The following is a 17,209-nucleotide window of genomic DNA, read 5'->3' on the forward strand; positions in this document are numbered from 1 at the left end:
AATGTTGAAGTCAGAGTATAATCAGTTCATTAATGCTGTGTGTTATAAAGCTTTACTCAGGAAATGTTGAAATCAGAGTATTATGACCTGCTAGCGACAAATTCCAAATGTTGCTTAAAGCATAGCTACAACATGCTAAGATCTTACTAGCTAAAAATCCCGTTTATTGGAACTTCGACATACCTGTGCTGGTACAGAATTCTTCCAAACAAGAGACTCTGGCTTAACAAGAAAGAAACTCGCTTGGTATGCAATTTCTCCTTTATTTTCAACCTCTACAGCGACACGAAGCACAGTCTGGTCTCCGATTTCCAATACATATTTGTTGTTCATCCTTGAAAGAGACATAAGCATTATCATAATTAATATTCAAATTAAACATGAATATCATGCTTAATGGAAGGTGCAGCCGAGTCTCTTTCGTGGATGCTATGGATCAAATATGAGCTTAATCTTTATTTAACTTGATTTAATAATATTTCCATATTCGCTTGGCTCCATTTCTACGTTGGCTCGAACTGAATGTTAAGAACTGATTTTGTTTTTCTATTTGTTAGCATTTCTGCTTGGCTCGATATTTGAGAGGCTTGGAAGTATTTTGGCTGGTCCCTGGGATATCAAGCCAACAGGATTCAACAATATATTGATTTCACTGTGAATATCTAGTAAATTATTCATTTACTAAATGTCTTTCAATCATATTTTTGTACGTCATGTCACATCGCCAACTTACTTCTTGAGATCAGGAAGGTCGATGGTCATCAGCAGGTTGCTCTGACAGATATCATCTTCGCCACACTTCTTAACAAACTTTACCTGCACGCAAGAGAGTGATAATGTTATTTCTGTTATATATCAAGAATATGAATTTATCCACATGATAGTTATAGCATAATTTGTCATTTAAGCTCGATCTTGGTGTTACCGTTATGATATGGGATTCACTGTGTCAACAAAAACAAAGGAAACATTCTCCAACATGGTGCAAGTTTATTGACATGTTACATTGAAGTTTGTTTATTTGATTAAATCAAACTCTGCCAGCGTCTGTTGTTTGTATTTTGGCTTGACCCCGCCGTGTTGACATCACAACGTAAATTGGATTTAAATGCACCATAAGTGACATCAGAGAGAAGTGACTGTAATTCTCAGTCCATCAAGATATGAGATATAAAAAGGCTTGAAGACCTGAACAGAGTGAGATACAACGGATCCAGTTGCAATACCCTAGCTCTTCTCGAGGAGACTTCTTGGTACTTAAACGTGCTCGGTGTAAAACATCAATACACCAGATACAACTTCCCTAGGTTTAACCAGTACTGAGTAAAGCATTTTCCCAGTATAACCCTTTTAATGCCAAGCACTAGGCAAGAGAGCTACTGGTGCCATATTTCTTAAATATATTTCATATAACGTCTTTAGGTTTACCACCCCTGGGGTTTGAACCTGCGACCTTCCGCACCCAGAGCGAATCCTCTACCACTGAGCTATTGGCAGCAGTATTTAAATCAACAAATTTTGTCATTATCAACATTTTATTACCTTGGAGATAACCATTGTTTCTGCCTGGGTAAGACCTGTATCCAGTATCGGGTGCTCATTGATATCGGGCAGAGCCCCGGGGGAGGTGGTAGGAATGGGCTCAGTTCTCTCAGGAAGGTTGTAGCTGATACCAAACTCGATAGGGTTTAAGACGTCTGTGAACTGGCTCTATAAAGTATCAATGAATAATAGTTAAAGAACAGAAAAATTGTAATGTGACTCAATTACGGTCCAGCAATTTAAATTCTAAATTTTGCCCAGACTCCATGATTATGGGGCCAAGAAGTCCCTAAGATTTCTAGTTAAAGCAAAAGAAAAAGGTATCAACTTCAAAGTTAAATCTTGCTTACAATTAATTGAATATTACTCCTTTCTGTATGATTATGAATTAATCTGTTACTGCTTGACTCCTTGATTATGCCTCAGACTCCTTGATTGAGTCTCAGACTCCTTGATTATTTCTCAAACTCCTTGATAACGTCTCAGACTCTTAATTACATCTCAAACACCTTGATTACGCCTCAGCTCCTTGATTATGCCACAGAGTCCTTGATTATGCCTCAAACTCCTTGATTGTGCCTCAAACTCCTATATTATGCCTCCGACTCCTATATTATGCCTCCGACTCCTTGATTATGCCCCAGACTCCTTGATTATGCCTCAAACTCCTTGATTGTGCCTCAAACTCCTATATTATGCCACAGACTCCTTGATTATGCCACAGAGTCCTTGATTATGCCCCAGACTCCTTGATTATGCCTCAGATGTCTTGATTGTGCCTCAGACTCCTTGATTATGCCCCAGACTCCTTGATTATGCCTCAGACTCCTTGATTATGCCTCAGACTCCTTGATTATGCCCCAGACTCCTTGATTATGCCTCAGATGTCTTGATTGTGCCTCAGACTCCTTGATTATGCCCCAGACTCCTTGATTATGCCTCAGATGTCTTGATTATGCCTCAGACTCCTTGATTATGCCTCAGACTCCTTGATTATGCCTCAGACTCCTTGATTATGCCTCAGACTCATTGATTATGTCTCAGACTCATTGATTATGTCTCAGACTCCTTGACTATATCTCAGACTCATTGATTATGTCTCAGACTCATTGATTATGCCTCAGACTCCTTGATTATGCCTCAGATGTCTTGATTATGCCTCAGATGTCTTGATTATGCCTCAGACTCCTTGATTATGCCTCAGACTCATTGATTATGCCCCAGACTTCTTGATTATGCCTCAGATGTCTTGATTATGCCTCAGACTCCTTGATTATGCCTCAGACTCCTTGATTATGCCTCAGACTTCTTGATTATGCCTCAGACTCCTTGATTATGCCTCAGACTCATTGATTATGCCTCAGACTTCTTGATTATGCCTCAGATATCTTGATTATGTCTCAGACTTCTTGATTATGCCCCAGACTCCTTGATTATGCCTCAGACTCCTTGATTATGCCCCAGACTCCTTGATTATGCCTCAGACTTCTTGATTATGCCTCAGATGTCTTGATTATGTCTCAGACTCATTGATTATGTCTCAGACTTCTTGATTATGCCCCAGACTCCTTGATTATGCCTCAGACTCCTTGATTATGCCTCAGACTCATTGATTATGTCTCAGACTCATTGATTATGCCTCAGACTTCTTGATTATGCCTCAGATATCTTGATTATGTCTCTGAATATTTGGTAATGTCTCTGAATCCTTGATTATGCCTCAGATATCTTGATTATGTCTCTAAATCTTTGGTTATGTCTCTGAATATTTGGTAATGTCTCTGAATCCTTGATTATGCCTCAGACTCTGAGTATACCTCAAACTCCATGGTTATACCTCAGACTCCTTGATTATGTCTCAGACTTCCTGATTTATCATGGTTGAATGATATTCACTTGTCAATGAATGTATGAAATCTTCTCATTTTAGACCTTAATCATCAGAAAGGCCCTAAATACTTTGAAACAAAAGCTGCAAATCATTACTATCAAATAGAATAGATAGGAAAACAATGATGCAATATGCTCCTAAATTTATAACAGAACCACAAACCTTCAGGTATGCTGTCTGCGTTACACAAGAAAATTTAGGATCTCTCGCATCTGGAAGGCCTGTCTGGCTCTGGGACAGAAGCCTGAATGTATCTTCAACAGACTGTGTGTAGTCCTGGTTTACATGGAAATGTACACGGGAGTTGAACCGCGAGGGCTCGGCTGTGATGGTGTAGATGATGTCAACCGGGTCGTTAAATCTGGAATAGAAAAACGAACATGAGAAATTGCGGAAAATACACAATGGGCCAATTGTTAAGAACTGTGTGTTAAATTTAACAACATTGTTAACATCATTTTAGTTAACTTTCAAACCAATACTGCGCTGAAATTGAATGGATACACTAGTGATATTGTTCCTAACAAGATATGAGACAACTATTTCATCTGTATTTGTCTTATTAAAATGTATTCGCAAATCATCAAAAACTTTACCTTTACAGGTTAAAAATGATGTTGAAAATCCTGTTGTTAACTTTAACAAAGTTCTGAATATCGGCCCAATGTTTGTTCCAGTGTAATATCACAATATTTTGAAAGGTGTAAGATCGCTATATATATTGCACTGAGTAAACACAAAACGACATGTTTCATGTGAAATACGTTACGTTGGTGTTCACAAGGTGAAATATAATGTGATCTTACACTAAAACAAAGCACCATTGATTGTAGTTATTCAGAAAAGGGCCAAAATATTTCAGAAATAATGTCAATGATGTTTGATTTTGATGTGACAAATGGCTTGAATTTCAAAACAGTGAAAAATATCAAATCGCCATTTTCACTGTTTGCAACAAAGCACATAATTATTATAAAAGGTTAATTAATAGTGACAGTTAACTGCCTATGCATTATATTAATTAACAATCAACAGTTTTATTATAATAAAACGCAAGCTGACCTTTCAACAGGCTCAGCAGTGTATCTCAGGCAAAGCTTGATTTCCACACAATAGTACATGAAACTATCGACAGAGCAGCTGCGATGGGCACTGGAGCTCATGTTGAGTTTGTCCGGGGAGACGGTGACCTTTGAGTGCAGGTTAATGATGGGACGTGTTCGAAGGAAGGCAACCTGTAAAAAAAAAAATGAAAAAATTAACATTAAAATTGTTACATTTGATCAGCAGCCCACCAACTTAACACATTACAATACATGTGTAAATTATAAGTTAAACTTTGGCAGGTGTTTGTTATTCTAAGTGATGGGACATAAATTAGGCGAAAGAAAAAATAACACTTGATGATTGCGGATAAATTAATTGAACGATTAATGAAATGTGTATTGAAACCTGCCAGTTAGCCTGCATGATATACGCAAAGCCTAATTATTAGAAAAAAGCAAGTTTTATTTCGGACATGAGAAAAATAACATGGCGAACAATATCCAAAATATTTTCATTATAAAAGCAGCGAAATGTGTTTTCTGTGATCAACCACGTGTTTAGACTGATAAAAAGCATTTGCCAATTAGAAGAATGAGTGTTCGTCACAGCGAAACAAAGCAAATGGTCGCCTTAATCCGATGGTTGTGATCTTGTCATCAACAGATGATAAATAGGTCAGCTAAATACTGTAAGTTGAATATTAATGATTCTGATTCAATTCTTTCAGAATTTCTTAAACATTCACTTATAAGACAGGCCTCCTACTTTCAGGTTAAAATTGGGACATGATTTCCCTGTCTTCTAAGAGGGGGAAATAGGGTTTGAGAAAAATGCTAACAAACCTCAAAAACTTGTCTGCTAAAGAAAAATTGATAAAGCATACCTTATTATCAACATAACTGCCCACAAGCAGGTCAGGGTAGGAGTTCTGGTCAAGGTCCATCCCTCCTGACAGGGAGTAGCCAAATGTTGACCAGCCTGTAGCATCTTCTAGATCAGTTGCATAGATACGCTGAAAATGAGACAAGTATTCAAATATTTACAAGGTTTTCACTGTATTGTTCTTACATTGAAGAACTTAAGTAAAGATGAAGTAAGAGTATCCAAATATGACCAATCTGTCCGGTCAAGATATATGTAGCCAAACACTGACCATCCGGTCAAGATATATGTAGCCAAACACTGACCATCCGGTCAAGATATATGTAGCCAAACACTGACCATCCGGTCAAGATATATGTAGCCAAACACTGACCATCCGGTCAAGATATATGTAGCCAAACATTGACCATCCGGTCAAGATATATGTAGCCAAACATTGACCATCCGGTCCAGATATATGTAGCCAAACATTGACCATCCGGTCAAGATATATGTAGCCAAACATTGACCATCCGGTCAAGATATATGTAGCCAAACATTGACCATCCGGTCAAGATATATGTAGCCAAACATTGACCATCCGGTCAAGATATATGTAGCCAAACATTGACCATCCGGTCAAGATATATGTAGCCAAACATTGACCATCCGGTTAAGATATATGTAGCCTAATATTGACCATCCGGTCAAGATATATGTAGCCAAACATTGACCATCTGGTCAAGATATATGTAGCCAAACATTGACCATCTGGTCAAGATATATGTAGCCAAACATTGACCATCTGGTCAAGATATATGTAGCCAAACATTGACCATCCGGTCAAGATATATGTAGCCAAACATTGACCATCCGGTCAAGATATATGTAGCCAAACATTGACCATCCGGTCCAGATATATGTAGCCAAACATTGACCATCCGGTCCAGTTAAATGTAGCCAAACATTGACCATCATGAAGCCTCTTGAAGATCAGAGGGCTGTTCCATCATGTTGTTTTTTTCAATAGTAAAACTGCACTGGTTAAAATTCTTCGTAAGTACAAAATTCCACCTATTCTTCCTAATGAAAAAAAACCTGCTGCAAAGATAATTATACTGAAATGATTGTATTTCAAAGGTTGAAAGCGGATACGGCTTTGACACAGAATGGTAGATTGTAGTGTTGGGAATCTGTTCCAATTTTACAATCGATAATCGGTTCCACTCAAGTAACCGATTATCGATAGTACAATTGTTTTTTTAAAATACTAGATAAAACCTAAAGTGAAGTTTTATTCATGCACATTATTAAACTCTTAATCATTATATGCATATACGTTATGTCTATGATTGAAGTAATTAAGTGTTATATCAAAAATAGTTCATTTTTACTTGCTAATTGTGGCTTTCATCTGCCATTTTGTTAAAGATAACGTCTGAACACTTACTTATATTTTTTCATTTTTTTGTTCGATGATCGATTTTAACCAAATACAATCGATTGTCGCTGATTTCAGGCACAACCAATCGATTTTCGATTATAATCGATCATTGGAACATCACTAGTAGATTGTGTTGTATAACTTTATAGTAATGTTGGGTTCTTCAGTCATAAAGTCTTAGTAAACCAATGAAAATTTCATTTTTATTAAAGCGTTAGTAATGCTTTTAGCCATACAACATCCATTTTCGAACATGATTAACTTTGATCTGATCTTTTGTCACAAGTCTTCTATCAATGGTTTTCAGACATTTACACAAAATGGCTCATTCAAAGACAAAAAATGAAAAAAGGTTGTCAAATCAATCAATCTGTGAGAGTGAGGCTTCAAAGCCCATCTGCTATGAAAACAACCTTATATGAACAGACCTGTGAGAAAGGTTCCTTAACACCCTTTGCTGAGCCATGATAGATATATACAGCTCCACTCCCCTCATAAGGGGCACCCACTGCAAAGTCTGAAAGACAGTAAACACAATATGACCTCACACTGACAACATTTCATATAAGTAAGAACTTTAAAATCATATACTATCTTTCTGATACGCACCACGACAATATATAGTCTGGTTGCTGTGTGAACTGACACATATATATTTTTCACCTCAACTTCAATTCATTTAATAAAGGGCCTTTTGGCAATAGCGAATATTTTCCAAAGAACGCAACATCTTCGGAATATGTTCGGATCATGAATCATCGCATATTTATATAAACAATATGATTTATGTCATTTTAAGGAAATGAACGCATTTGGACTGGTTCAAGCATTTGTGGAGTCTGTCGGGCTTCACAATTTTAACTAGCACTATTGCGTCTATACCCTGATAATGACATCAATCAAGCAATTCATCCCTTGAATACATGAAAAACAGAGCATTTCTATATACCTTGGTACGAGTCCTTATTAAGATCGCCAGCTCGGGACAGACTGAAGCCAAACCGGGCATGTAGACATTTGAGAGCGTTACAATCTTCTTGGTTCACAGTACGCCCCTTTATGACTTGGGGCTTCGTGTACTGGGTGATCTGAAAATATACGAATGAGAAGGGTTTTACAGCTCGATTTCCTCCTTGGCTTTAACTGGGTGTAAAGGACCATTTTGGATCACTCTTTTGTAAGCATTTCCATTTGGTTCGATATTCACGAGGCTCAAAGTATTTTGGAGTCTACGGGTTTCTACTGTAGTTTGAATTATACTGCCTTTTTTAGTTTTCCACAATCAACTTTTAAATGAAGACATGGTCTGGCCTACAAATCTGATTTCAAAGGTATTCTTCCCTGTATAAACCTGTTACCAAATATGACCAGTAGGACAGGATGTAACACAGAGTGCAACAAAAAGGTTTATAGTGGAATCCTGAAAAAAGCTTCCATACTAATAACCATGTTCCCATTGTAAACATAAACAGCTCCCCCAGCCCTGATAAATGAGTCAGACTCATTACAGTAATATGGTTAGCAATCAACTAGGTACTAACCATGTCCCCATTGCCAATGTAGACATACACCGCTCCTCCGACCCTAATACTGGAGTCAGACTCGTTGAAGTAATACGGACAGCCAACAATTAGGTACTAACCATGTCTCCATTGCCAATGTAGACATACACCGCTCCTCCGACCCTAATACTGGAGTCAGACTCGTTGAAGTAATACGGACAGCCAACAATTAGATACTAACCATGTCTCCATTGCCAATGTAGACATACACCGCTCCTCCGACCCTAATACTGGAGTCAGACTCGTTAAAGTAATACGGACAGCCAACAATTAGATACTAACCATGTCCCCATTGCCAATGTAGACATACACCGCTCCTCCGACCCTAATACTGGAGTCAGACTGGTTAAAGTAATACGGACAGCCAACAATTAGGTACTAACCATGTCTCCATTGCCAATGTAGACATACACCGCTCCTCCGACCCTAATACTGGAGTCAAACTCGTTAAAGTAATACGGATAGCCAACAATTAGGTACTAACCATGTCTCCATTTCCAATGTAGACATACACCGCTCCTCCGACCCTAATACTGGAGTCAGACTCGTTGAAGTAATACGGACAGCCAACAATTAGGTACTAACCATGTCCCCATTGCCAATGTAGACATACACCGCTCCTCCGACCCTAATACTGGAGTCAGACTCGTTGAAGTAATACGGACAGCCAACAATTAGGTACTAACCATGTCTCCATTGCCAATGTAGACATACACCGCTCCTCCGACCCTAATACTGGAGTCAGACTCGTTGAAGTAATACGGACAGCCAACAATTAGGTACTAACCATGTCCCCATTGCCAATGTAGACATACACCGCTCCTCCGACCCTAATACTGGAGTCAGACTCGTTGAAGTAATACGGACAGCCAACAATTAGGTACTAACCATGTCTCCATTGCCAATGTAGACATACACCGCTCCTCCGACCCTAATACTGGAGTCAGACTCGTTGAAGTAATACGGACAGCCAACAATTAGGTACTAACCATGTCCCCATTGCCAATGTAGACATACACCGCTCCTCCGACCCTAATACTGGAGTCAGACTCGTTGAAGTAATACGGACAGCCAACAATTAGGTACTAACCATGTCCCCATTGCCAATGTAGACAAACACCGCTCCTCCGACCCTAATACTGGAGTCAGACTCATTAAAGTAATACGGACAGCCAACAATTAGGTACTAACCATGTCTCCATTGCCAATGTAGACATACACCGCTCCTCCGACCCTAATACTGGAGTCAGACTCGTTAAAGTAATACGGACAGCCAACAATTAGGTACTAACCATGTCCCCATTGCCAATGTAGACATACACCGCTCCTCCGACCCTAATACTGGAGTCAGACTCGTTGAAGTAATACGGACAGCCAACAATTAGGTACTAACCATGTCTCCATTGCCAATGTAGACATACACCGCTCCTCCGACCTTGATACTGGAGTCAGACTCGTTGAAGTAATACGGACAGCCAACAATTAGGTACTAACCATGTCCCCATTGCCAATGTAGACATACACCGCTCCTCCGACCCTAATACTGGAGTCAGACTCGTTGAAGTAATACGGACAGCCAACAATTAGGTACTAACCATGTCCCCATTGCCAATGTAGACATACACCGCTCCTCCGACCCTAATACTGGAGTCAGACTCGTTGAAGTAATACGGACAGCCAACAATTAGGTACTAACCATGTCCCCATTGCCAATGTAGACATACACCGCTCCTCCGACCCTAATACTGGAGTCAGACTCGTTGAAGTAATACGGACAGCCAACAATTAGGTACTAACCATGTCCCCATTGCCAATGTAGACATACACCGCTCCTCCGACCCTAATACTGGAGTCAGACTCGTTAAAGTAATACGGACAGCCAACAATTAGGTACTAACCATGTCCCCATTGCCAATGTAGACATACACCGCTCCTCCGACCCTAATACTGGAGTCAGACTCGTTAAAGTAATACGGACAGCCAACAATTAGGTACTAACCATGTCCCCATTGCCAATGTAGACATACACCGCTCCTCCGACCCTAATACTGGAGTCAGACTCGTTAAAGTAATACGGACAGCCAACAATTAGGTACTAACCATGTCTCCATTGCCAATGTAGACATACACCGCTCCTCCGACCTTGATACTGGAGTCAGACTCGTTGAAGTAATACGGACAGCCAACAATTAGGTACTAACCATGTCCCCATTGCCAATGTAGACATACACCGCTCCTCCGACCCTAATACTGGAGTCAGACTCGTTAAAGTAATACGGACAGCCAACAATTAGGTACTAACCATGTCCCCATTGCCAATGTAGACATACACCGCTCCTCCGACCCTAATACTGGAGTCAGACTCGTTAAAGTAATACGGACAGCCAACAATTAGGTACTAACCATGTCCCCATTGCCAATGTAGACATACACCGCTCCTCCGACCCTAATACTGGAGTCAGACTCGTTGAAGTAATACGGACAGCCAACAATTAGGTACTAACCATGTCCCCATTGCCAATGTAGACATACACCGCTCCTCCGACCCTAATACTGGAGTCAGACTCGTTGAAGTAATACGGACAGCCAACAATTAGGTACTAACCATGTCTCCATTTCCAATGTAGACATACACCGCTCCTCCGACCCTAATACTGGAGTCAGACTCGTTGAAGTAATACGGACAGCCAACAATTAGGTACTAACCATGTCCCCATTGCCAATGTAGACATACACCGCTCCTCCGACCCTAATACTGGAGTCAGACTCGTTGAAGTAATACGGACAGCCAACAATTAGGTACTAACCATGTCCCCATTGCCAATGTAGACATACACCGCTCCTCCGACCTTGATACTGGAGTCAGACTCGTTGAAGTAATACGGACAGCCAACAATTAGGTACTAACCATGTCCCCATTGCCAATGTAGACATACACCGCTCCTCCGACCCTAATACTGGAGTCAGACTCGTTAAAGTAATACGGACAGCCAACAATTAGGTACTAACCATGTCTCCATTGCCAATGTAGACATACACCGCTCCTCCGACCCTAATACTGGAGTCAGACTCGTTGAAGTAATACGGACAGCCAACAATTAGATACTAACCATGTCCCCATTGCCAATGTAGACATACACCGCTCCTCCGACCCTAATACTGGAGTCAGACTCGTTAAAGTAATACGGACAGCCAACAATTAGATACTAACCATGTCCCCATTGCCAATGTAGACATACACCGCTCCTCCGACCCTAATACTGGAGTCAGACTCGTTGAAGTAATACGGACAGCCAACAATTAGGTACTAACCATGTCCCCATTGCCAATGTAGACAAACACCGCTCCTCCGACCCTAATACTGGAGTCAGACTCGTTGAAGTAATACGGACAGCCAACAATTAGGTACTAACCATGTCCCCATTGCCAATGTAGACATACACCGCTCCTCCGACCCTAATACTGGAGTCAGACTCGTTGAAGTAATACGGACAGCCAACAATTAGGTACTAACCATGTCTCCATTGCCAATGTAGACATACACCGCTCCTCCGACCCTAATACTGGAGTCAGACTCGTTAAAGTAATACGGACAGCCAACAATTAGGTACTAACCATGTCCCCATTGCCAATGTAGACATACACCGCTCCTCCGACCCTAATACTGGAGTCAGACTCGTTGAAGTAATACGGACAGCCAACAATTAGGTACTAACCATGTCCCCATTGCCAATGTAGACATACACCGCTCCTCCGACCCTAATACTGGAGTCAGACTCGTTAAAGTAATACGGACAGCCAACAATTAGGTACTAACCATGTCCCCATTGCCAATGTAGACATACACCGCTCCTCCGACCCTAATACTGGAGTCAGACTCGTTAAAGTAATACGGACAGCCAACAATTAGGTACTAACCATGTCTCCATTTCCAATGTAGACATACACCGCTCCTCCGACCCTAATACTGGAGTCAGACTCGTTGAAGTAATACGGACAGCCAACAATTAGGTACTAACCATGTCCCCATTGCCAATGTAGACATACACCGCTCCTCCGACCCTAATACTGGAGTCAGACTCGTTAAAGTAATACGGACAGCCAACAATTAGGTACTAACCATGTCCCCATTGCCAATGTAGACATACACCGCTCCTCCGACCCTAATACTGGAGTCAGACTCGTTAAAGTAATACGGACAGCCAACAATTAGGTACTAACCATGTCCCCATTGCCAATGTAGACATACACCGCTCCTCCGACCCTAATACTGGAGTCAGACTCGTTAAAGTAATACGGACAGCCAACAATTAGGTACTAACCATGTCTCCATTGCCAATGTAGACATACACCGCTCCTCCGACCCTAATACTGGAGTCAAACTCGTTAAAGTAATACGGACAGCCAACAATTAGGTACTAACCATGTCTCCATTGCCAATGTAGACATACACCGCTCCTCCGACCCTAATACTGGAGTCAGACTCGTTAAAGTAATACGGACAGCCAACAATTAGGTACTAACCATGTCTCCATTGCCAATGTAGACATACACCGCTCCTCCGACCCTAATACTGGAGTCAGACTCGTTGAAGTAATACGGACAGCCAACAATTAGGTACTAACCATGTCCCCATTGCCAATGTAGACATACACCGCTCCTCCGACCCTAATACTGGAGTCAGACTCGTTGAAGTAATACGGACAGCCAACAATTAGGTACTAACCATGTCTCCATTGCCAATGTAGACATACACCGCTCCTCCGACCCTAATACTGGAGTCAGACTCGTTGAAGTAATACGGACAGCCAACAATTAGGTACTAACCATGTCCCCATTGCCAATGTAGACATACACCGCTCCTCCGACCCTAATACTGGAGTCAGACTCGTTGAAGTAATACGGACAGCCAACAATTAGGTACTAACCATGTCCCCATTGCCAATGTAGACATACACCGCTCCTCCGACCCTAATACTGGAGTCAGACTCGTTAAAGTAATACGGACAGCCAACAATTAGGTACTAACCATGTCCCCATTGCCAATGTAGACATACACCGCTCCTCCGACCCTAATACTGGAGTCAGACTCGTTAAAGTAATATGGACAGCCAACAATTAGGTACTAACCATGTCTCCATTGCCAATGTAGACATACACCGCTCCTCCGACCCTAATACTGGAGTCAGACTCGTTGAAGTAATACGGACAGCCAACAATTAGGTACTAACCATGTCCCCATTGCCAATGTAGACATACACCGCTCCTCCGACCCTAATACTGGAGTCAGACTCGTTGAAGTAATACGGACAGCCAACAATTAGGTACTAACCATGTCTCCATTGCCAATGTAGACATACACCGCTCCTCCGACCCTAATACTGGAGTCAGACTCGTTGAAGTAATACGGACAGCCAACAATTAGGTACTAACCATGTCCCCATTGCCAATGTAGACATACACCGCTCCTCCGACCTTGATACTGGAGTCAGACTCGTTGAAGTAATACGGACAGCCAACAATTAGGTACTAACCATGTCCCCATTGCCAATGTAGACATACACCGCTCCTCCGACCCTAATACTGGAGTCAGACTCGTTGAAGTAATACGGACAGCCAACAATTAGGTACTAACCATGTCCCCATTGCCAATGTAGACATACACCGCTCCTCCGACCCTAATACTGGAGTCAGACTCGTTAAAGTAATACGGACAGCCAACAATTAGGTACTAACCATGTCCCCATTGCCAATGTAGACATACACCGCTCCTCCGACCTTGATACTGGAGTCAGACTCGTTGAAGTAATACGGACAGCCAACAATTAGGTACTAACCATGTCTCCATTGCCAATGTAGACAAACACCGCTCCTCCGACCCTAATACTGGAGTCAGACTCGTTAAAGTAATACGGACAGCCAACAATTAGATACTAACCATGTCCCCATTGCCAATGTAGACATACACCGCTCCTCCGACCCTAATACTGGAGTCAAACTCATAAAAGTAATACGGACAGCCAACAATTAGATACTAACCATGTCTCCATTGCCAATGTAGACATACACCGCTCCTCCGACCCTAATACTGGAGTCAGACTCGTTGAAGTAATACGGACAGCCAACAATTAGGTACTAACCATGTCCCCATTGCCAATGTAGACATACACCGCTCCTCCGACCCTAATACTGGAGTCAGACTGGTTGAAGTAATACGGACAGCCAACAATTAGGTACTAACCATGTCCCCATTGCCAATGTAGACATACACCGCTCCTCCGACCCTAATACTGGAGTCAGACTCGTTGAAGTAATACGGACAGCCAACAATTAGGTACTAACCATGTCCCCATTGCCAATGTAGACATACACCGCTCCTCCGACCCTAATACTGGAGTCAAACTCGTTAAAGTAATACGGACAGCCAACAATTAGGTACTAACCATGTCCCCATTGCCAATGTAGACATACACCGCTCCTCCGACCCTAATACTGGAGTCAGACTCGTTGAAGTAATACGGACAGCCAACAATTAGGTACTAACCATGTCCCCATTGCCAATGTAGACATACACCGCTCCTCCGACCCTAATACTGGAGTCAGACTCGTTGAAGTAATACGGACAGCCAACAATTAGGTACTAACCATGTCTCCATTGCCAATGTAGACATACACCGCTCCTCCGACCCTAATACTGGAGTCAGACTCGTTGAAGTAATACGGACAGCCAACAATTAGGTACTAACCATGTCTCCATTGCCAATGTAGACATACACCGCTCCTCCGACCCTAATACTGGAGTCAGACTGGTTAAAGTAATACGGACAGCCAACAATTAGGTACTAACCATGTCCCCATTGCCAATGTAGACATACACCGCTCCTCCGACCCTAATACTGGAGTCAGACTGGTTAAAGTAATACGGACAGCCAACAATTAGGTACTAACCATGTCCCCATTGCCAATGTAGACATACACCGCTCCTCCGACCCTAATACTGGAGTCAAACTCATAAAAGTAATACGGACAGCCAACAATTAGGTACTAACCATGTCCCCATTGCCAATGTAGACATACACCGCTCCTCCGACCCTAATACTGGAGTCAGACTCGTTGAAGTAATACGGACAGCCAACAATTAGGTACTAACCATGTCTACATTGGCAATGGGGACATACACCGCTCCTCCGACCCTAATACTGGAGTCAGACTCGTTAAAGTAATACGGACAGCCAACAATTAGGTACTAACCATGTCTCCATTGCCAATGTAGACATACACCGCTCCTCCGACCCTAATACTGGAGTCAGACTCGTTGAAGTAATACGGACAGCCAACAATTAGATACTAACCATGTCCCCATTGCCAATGTAGACATACACCGCTCCTCCGACCCTAATACTGGAGTCAGACTCGTTGAAGTAATACGGACAGCCAACAATTAGGTACTAACCATGTCCCCATTGCCAATGTAGACATACACCGCTCCTCCGACCCTAATACTGGAGTCAGACTCGTTGAAGTAATACGGACAGCCAACAATTAGGTACTAACCATGTCCCCATTGCCAATGTAGACATACACCGCTCCTCCGACCCTAATACTGGAGTCAAACTCATAAAAGTAATACGGACAGCCAACAATTAGGTACTAACCATGTCTCCATTGCCAATGTAGACATACACCGCTCCTCCGACCCTAATACTGGAGTCAGACTCGTTGAAGTAATACGGACAGCCAACAATTAGGTACTAACCATGTCCCCATTGCCAATGTAGACATACACCGCTCCTCCGACCCTAATACTGGAGTCAGACTCGTTGAAGTAATACGGACAGCCAACAATTAGGTACTAACCATGTCCCCATTGCCAATGTAGACATACACCGCTCCTCCGACCCTAATACTGGAGTCAGACTCGTTGAAGTAATACGGACAGCCAACAATTAGGTACTAACCATGTCCCCATTGCCAATGTAGACATACACCGCTCCTCCGACCCTAATACTGGAGTCAGACTCGTTGAAGTAATACGGACAGCCAACAATTAGGTACTAACCATGTCTCCATTGCCAATGTAGACATACACCGCTCCTCCGACCCTAATACTGGAGTCAGACTCGTTAAAGTAATACGGACAGCCAACAATTAGGTACTAACCATGTCCCCATTGCCAATGTAGACATACACCGCTCCTCCGACCCTAATACTGGAGTCAGACTCGTTAAAGTAATACGGACAGCCAACAATTAGGTACTAACCATGTCCCCATTGCCAATGTAGACATACACCGCTCCTCCGACCCTAATACTGGAGTCAGACTGGTTAAAGTAATACGGACAGCCAACAATTAGGTACTAACCATGTCCCCATTGCCAATGTAGACATACACCGCTCCTCCGACCCTAATACTGGAGTCAGACTCGTTGAAGTAATACGGACAGCCAACAATTAGGTACTAACCATGTCTCCATTGCCAATGTAGACAAACACCGCTCCTCCGACCCTAATACTGGAGTCAGACTCGTTGAAGTAATACGGACAGCCAACAATTAGATACTAACCATGTCCCCATTGCCAATGTAGACATACACCGCTCCTCCGACCCTAATACTGGAGTCAGACTCGTTGAAGTAATACGGACAGCCAACAATTAGGTACTAACCATGTCCCCATTGCCAATGTAGACATACACCGCTCCTCCGACCCTAATACTGGAGTCAGACTCGTTGAAGTAATACGGACAGCCAACAATTAGGTACTAACCATGTCCCCATTGCCAATGTAGACATACACCGCTCCTCCGACCCTAATACTGGAGTCAGACTGGTTAAAGTAATACGGACAGCCAACAATTAGATA

General features: G+C 42.1%; 1 protein-coding gene across 1 annotated transcript in view; it reads right to left on the reverse strand.

The window, feature by feature from the left end:
- Positions 1-17,209, reverse strand: part of LOC128229801 (integrin alpha-6-like) — a 74,483-nt gene that overhangs the window by 19,742 nt on the left and 37,532 nt on the right. Inside the window, exons 9-16 of the mRNA XM_052941625.1 lie at positions 7,735-7,873; positions 7,214-7,302; positions 5,364-5,492; positions 4,496-4,668; positions 3,596-3,794; positions 1,543-1,710; positions 734-816; positions 184-334 (exon numbers count right to left, since the gene is read on the reverse strand). Coding sequence (XP_052797585.1) covers positions 184-334; positions 734-816; positions 1,543-1,710; positions 3,596-3,794; positions 4,496-4,668; positions 5,364-5,492; positions 7,214-7,302; positions 7,735-7,873 — 1,131 coding nt within the window. The remainder of the gene's footprint in view (positions 1-183; positions 335-733; positions 817-1,542; positions 1,711-3,595; positions 3,795-4,495; positions 4,669-5,363; positions 5,493-7,213; positions 7,303-7,734; positions 7,874-17,209) is intronic.

This window comes from Mya arenaria, chromosome 1 (assembly GCF_026914265.1).
Source record: "Mya arenaria isolate MELC-2E11 chromosome 1, ASM2691426v1".
In the NCBI taxonomy this organism is placed as follows: Eukaryota; Metazoa; Mollusca; class Bivalvia; order Myida; family Myidae; genus Mya; species Mya arenaria.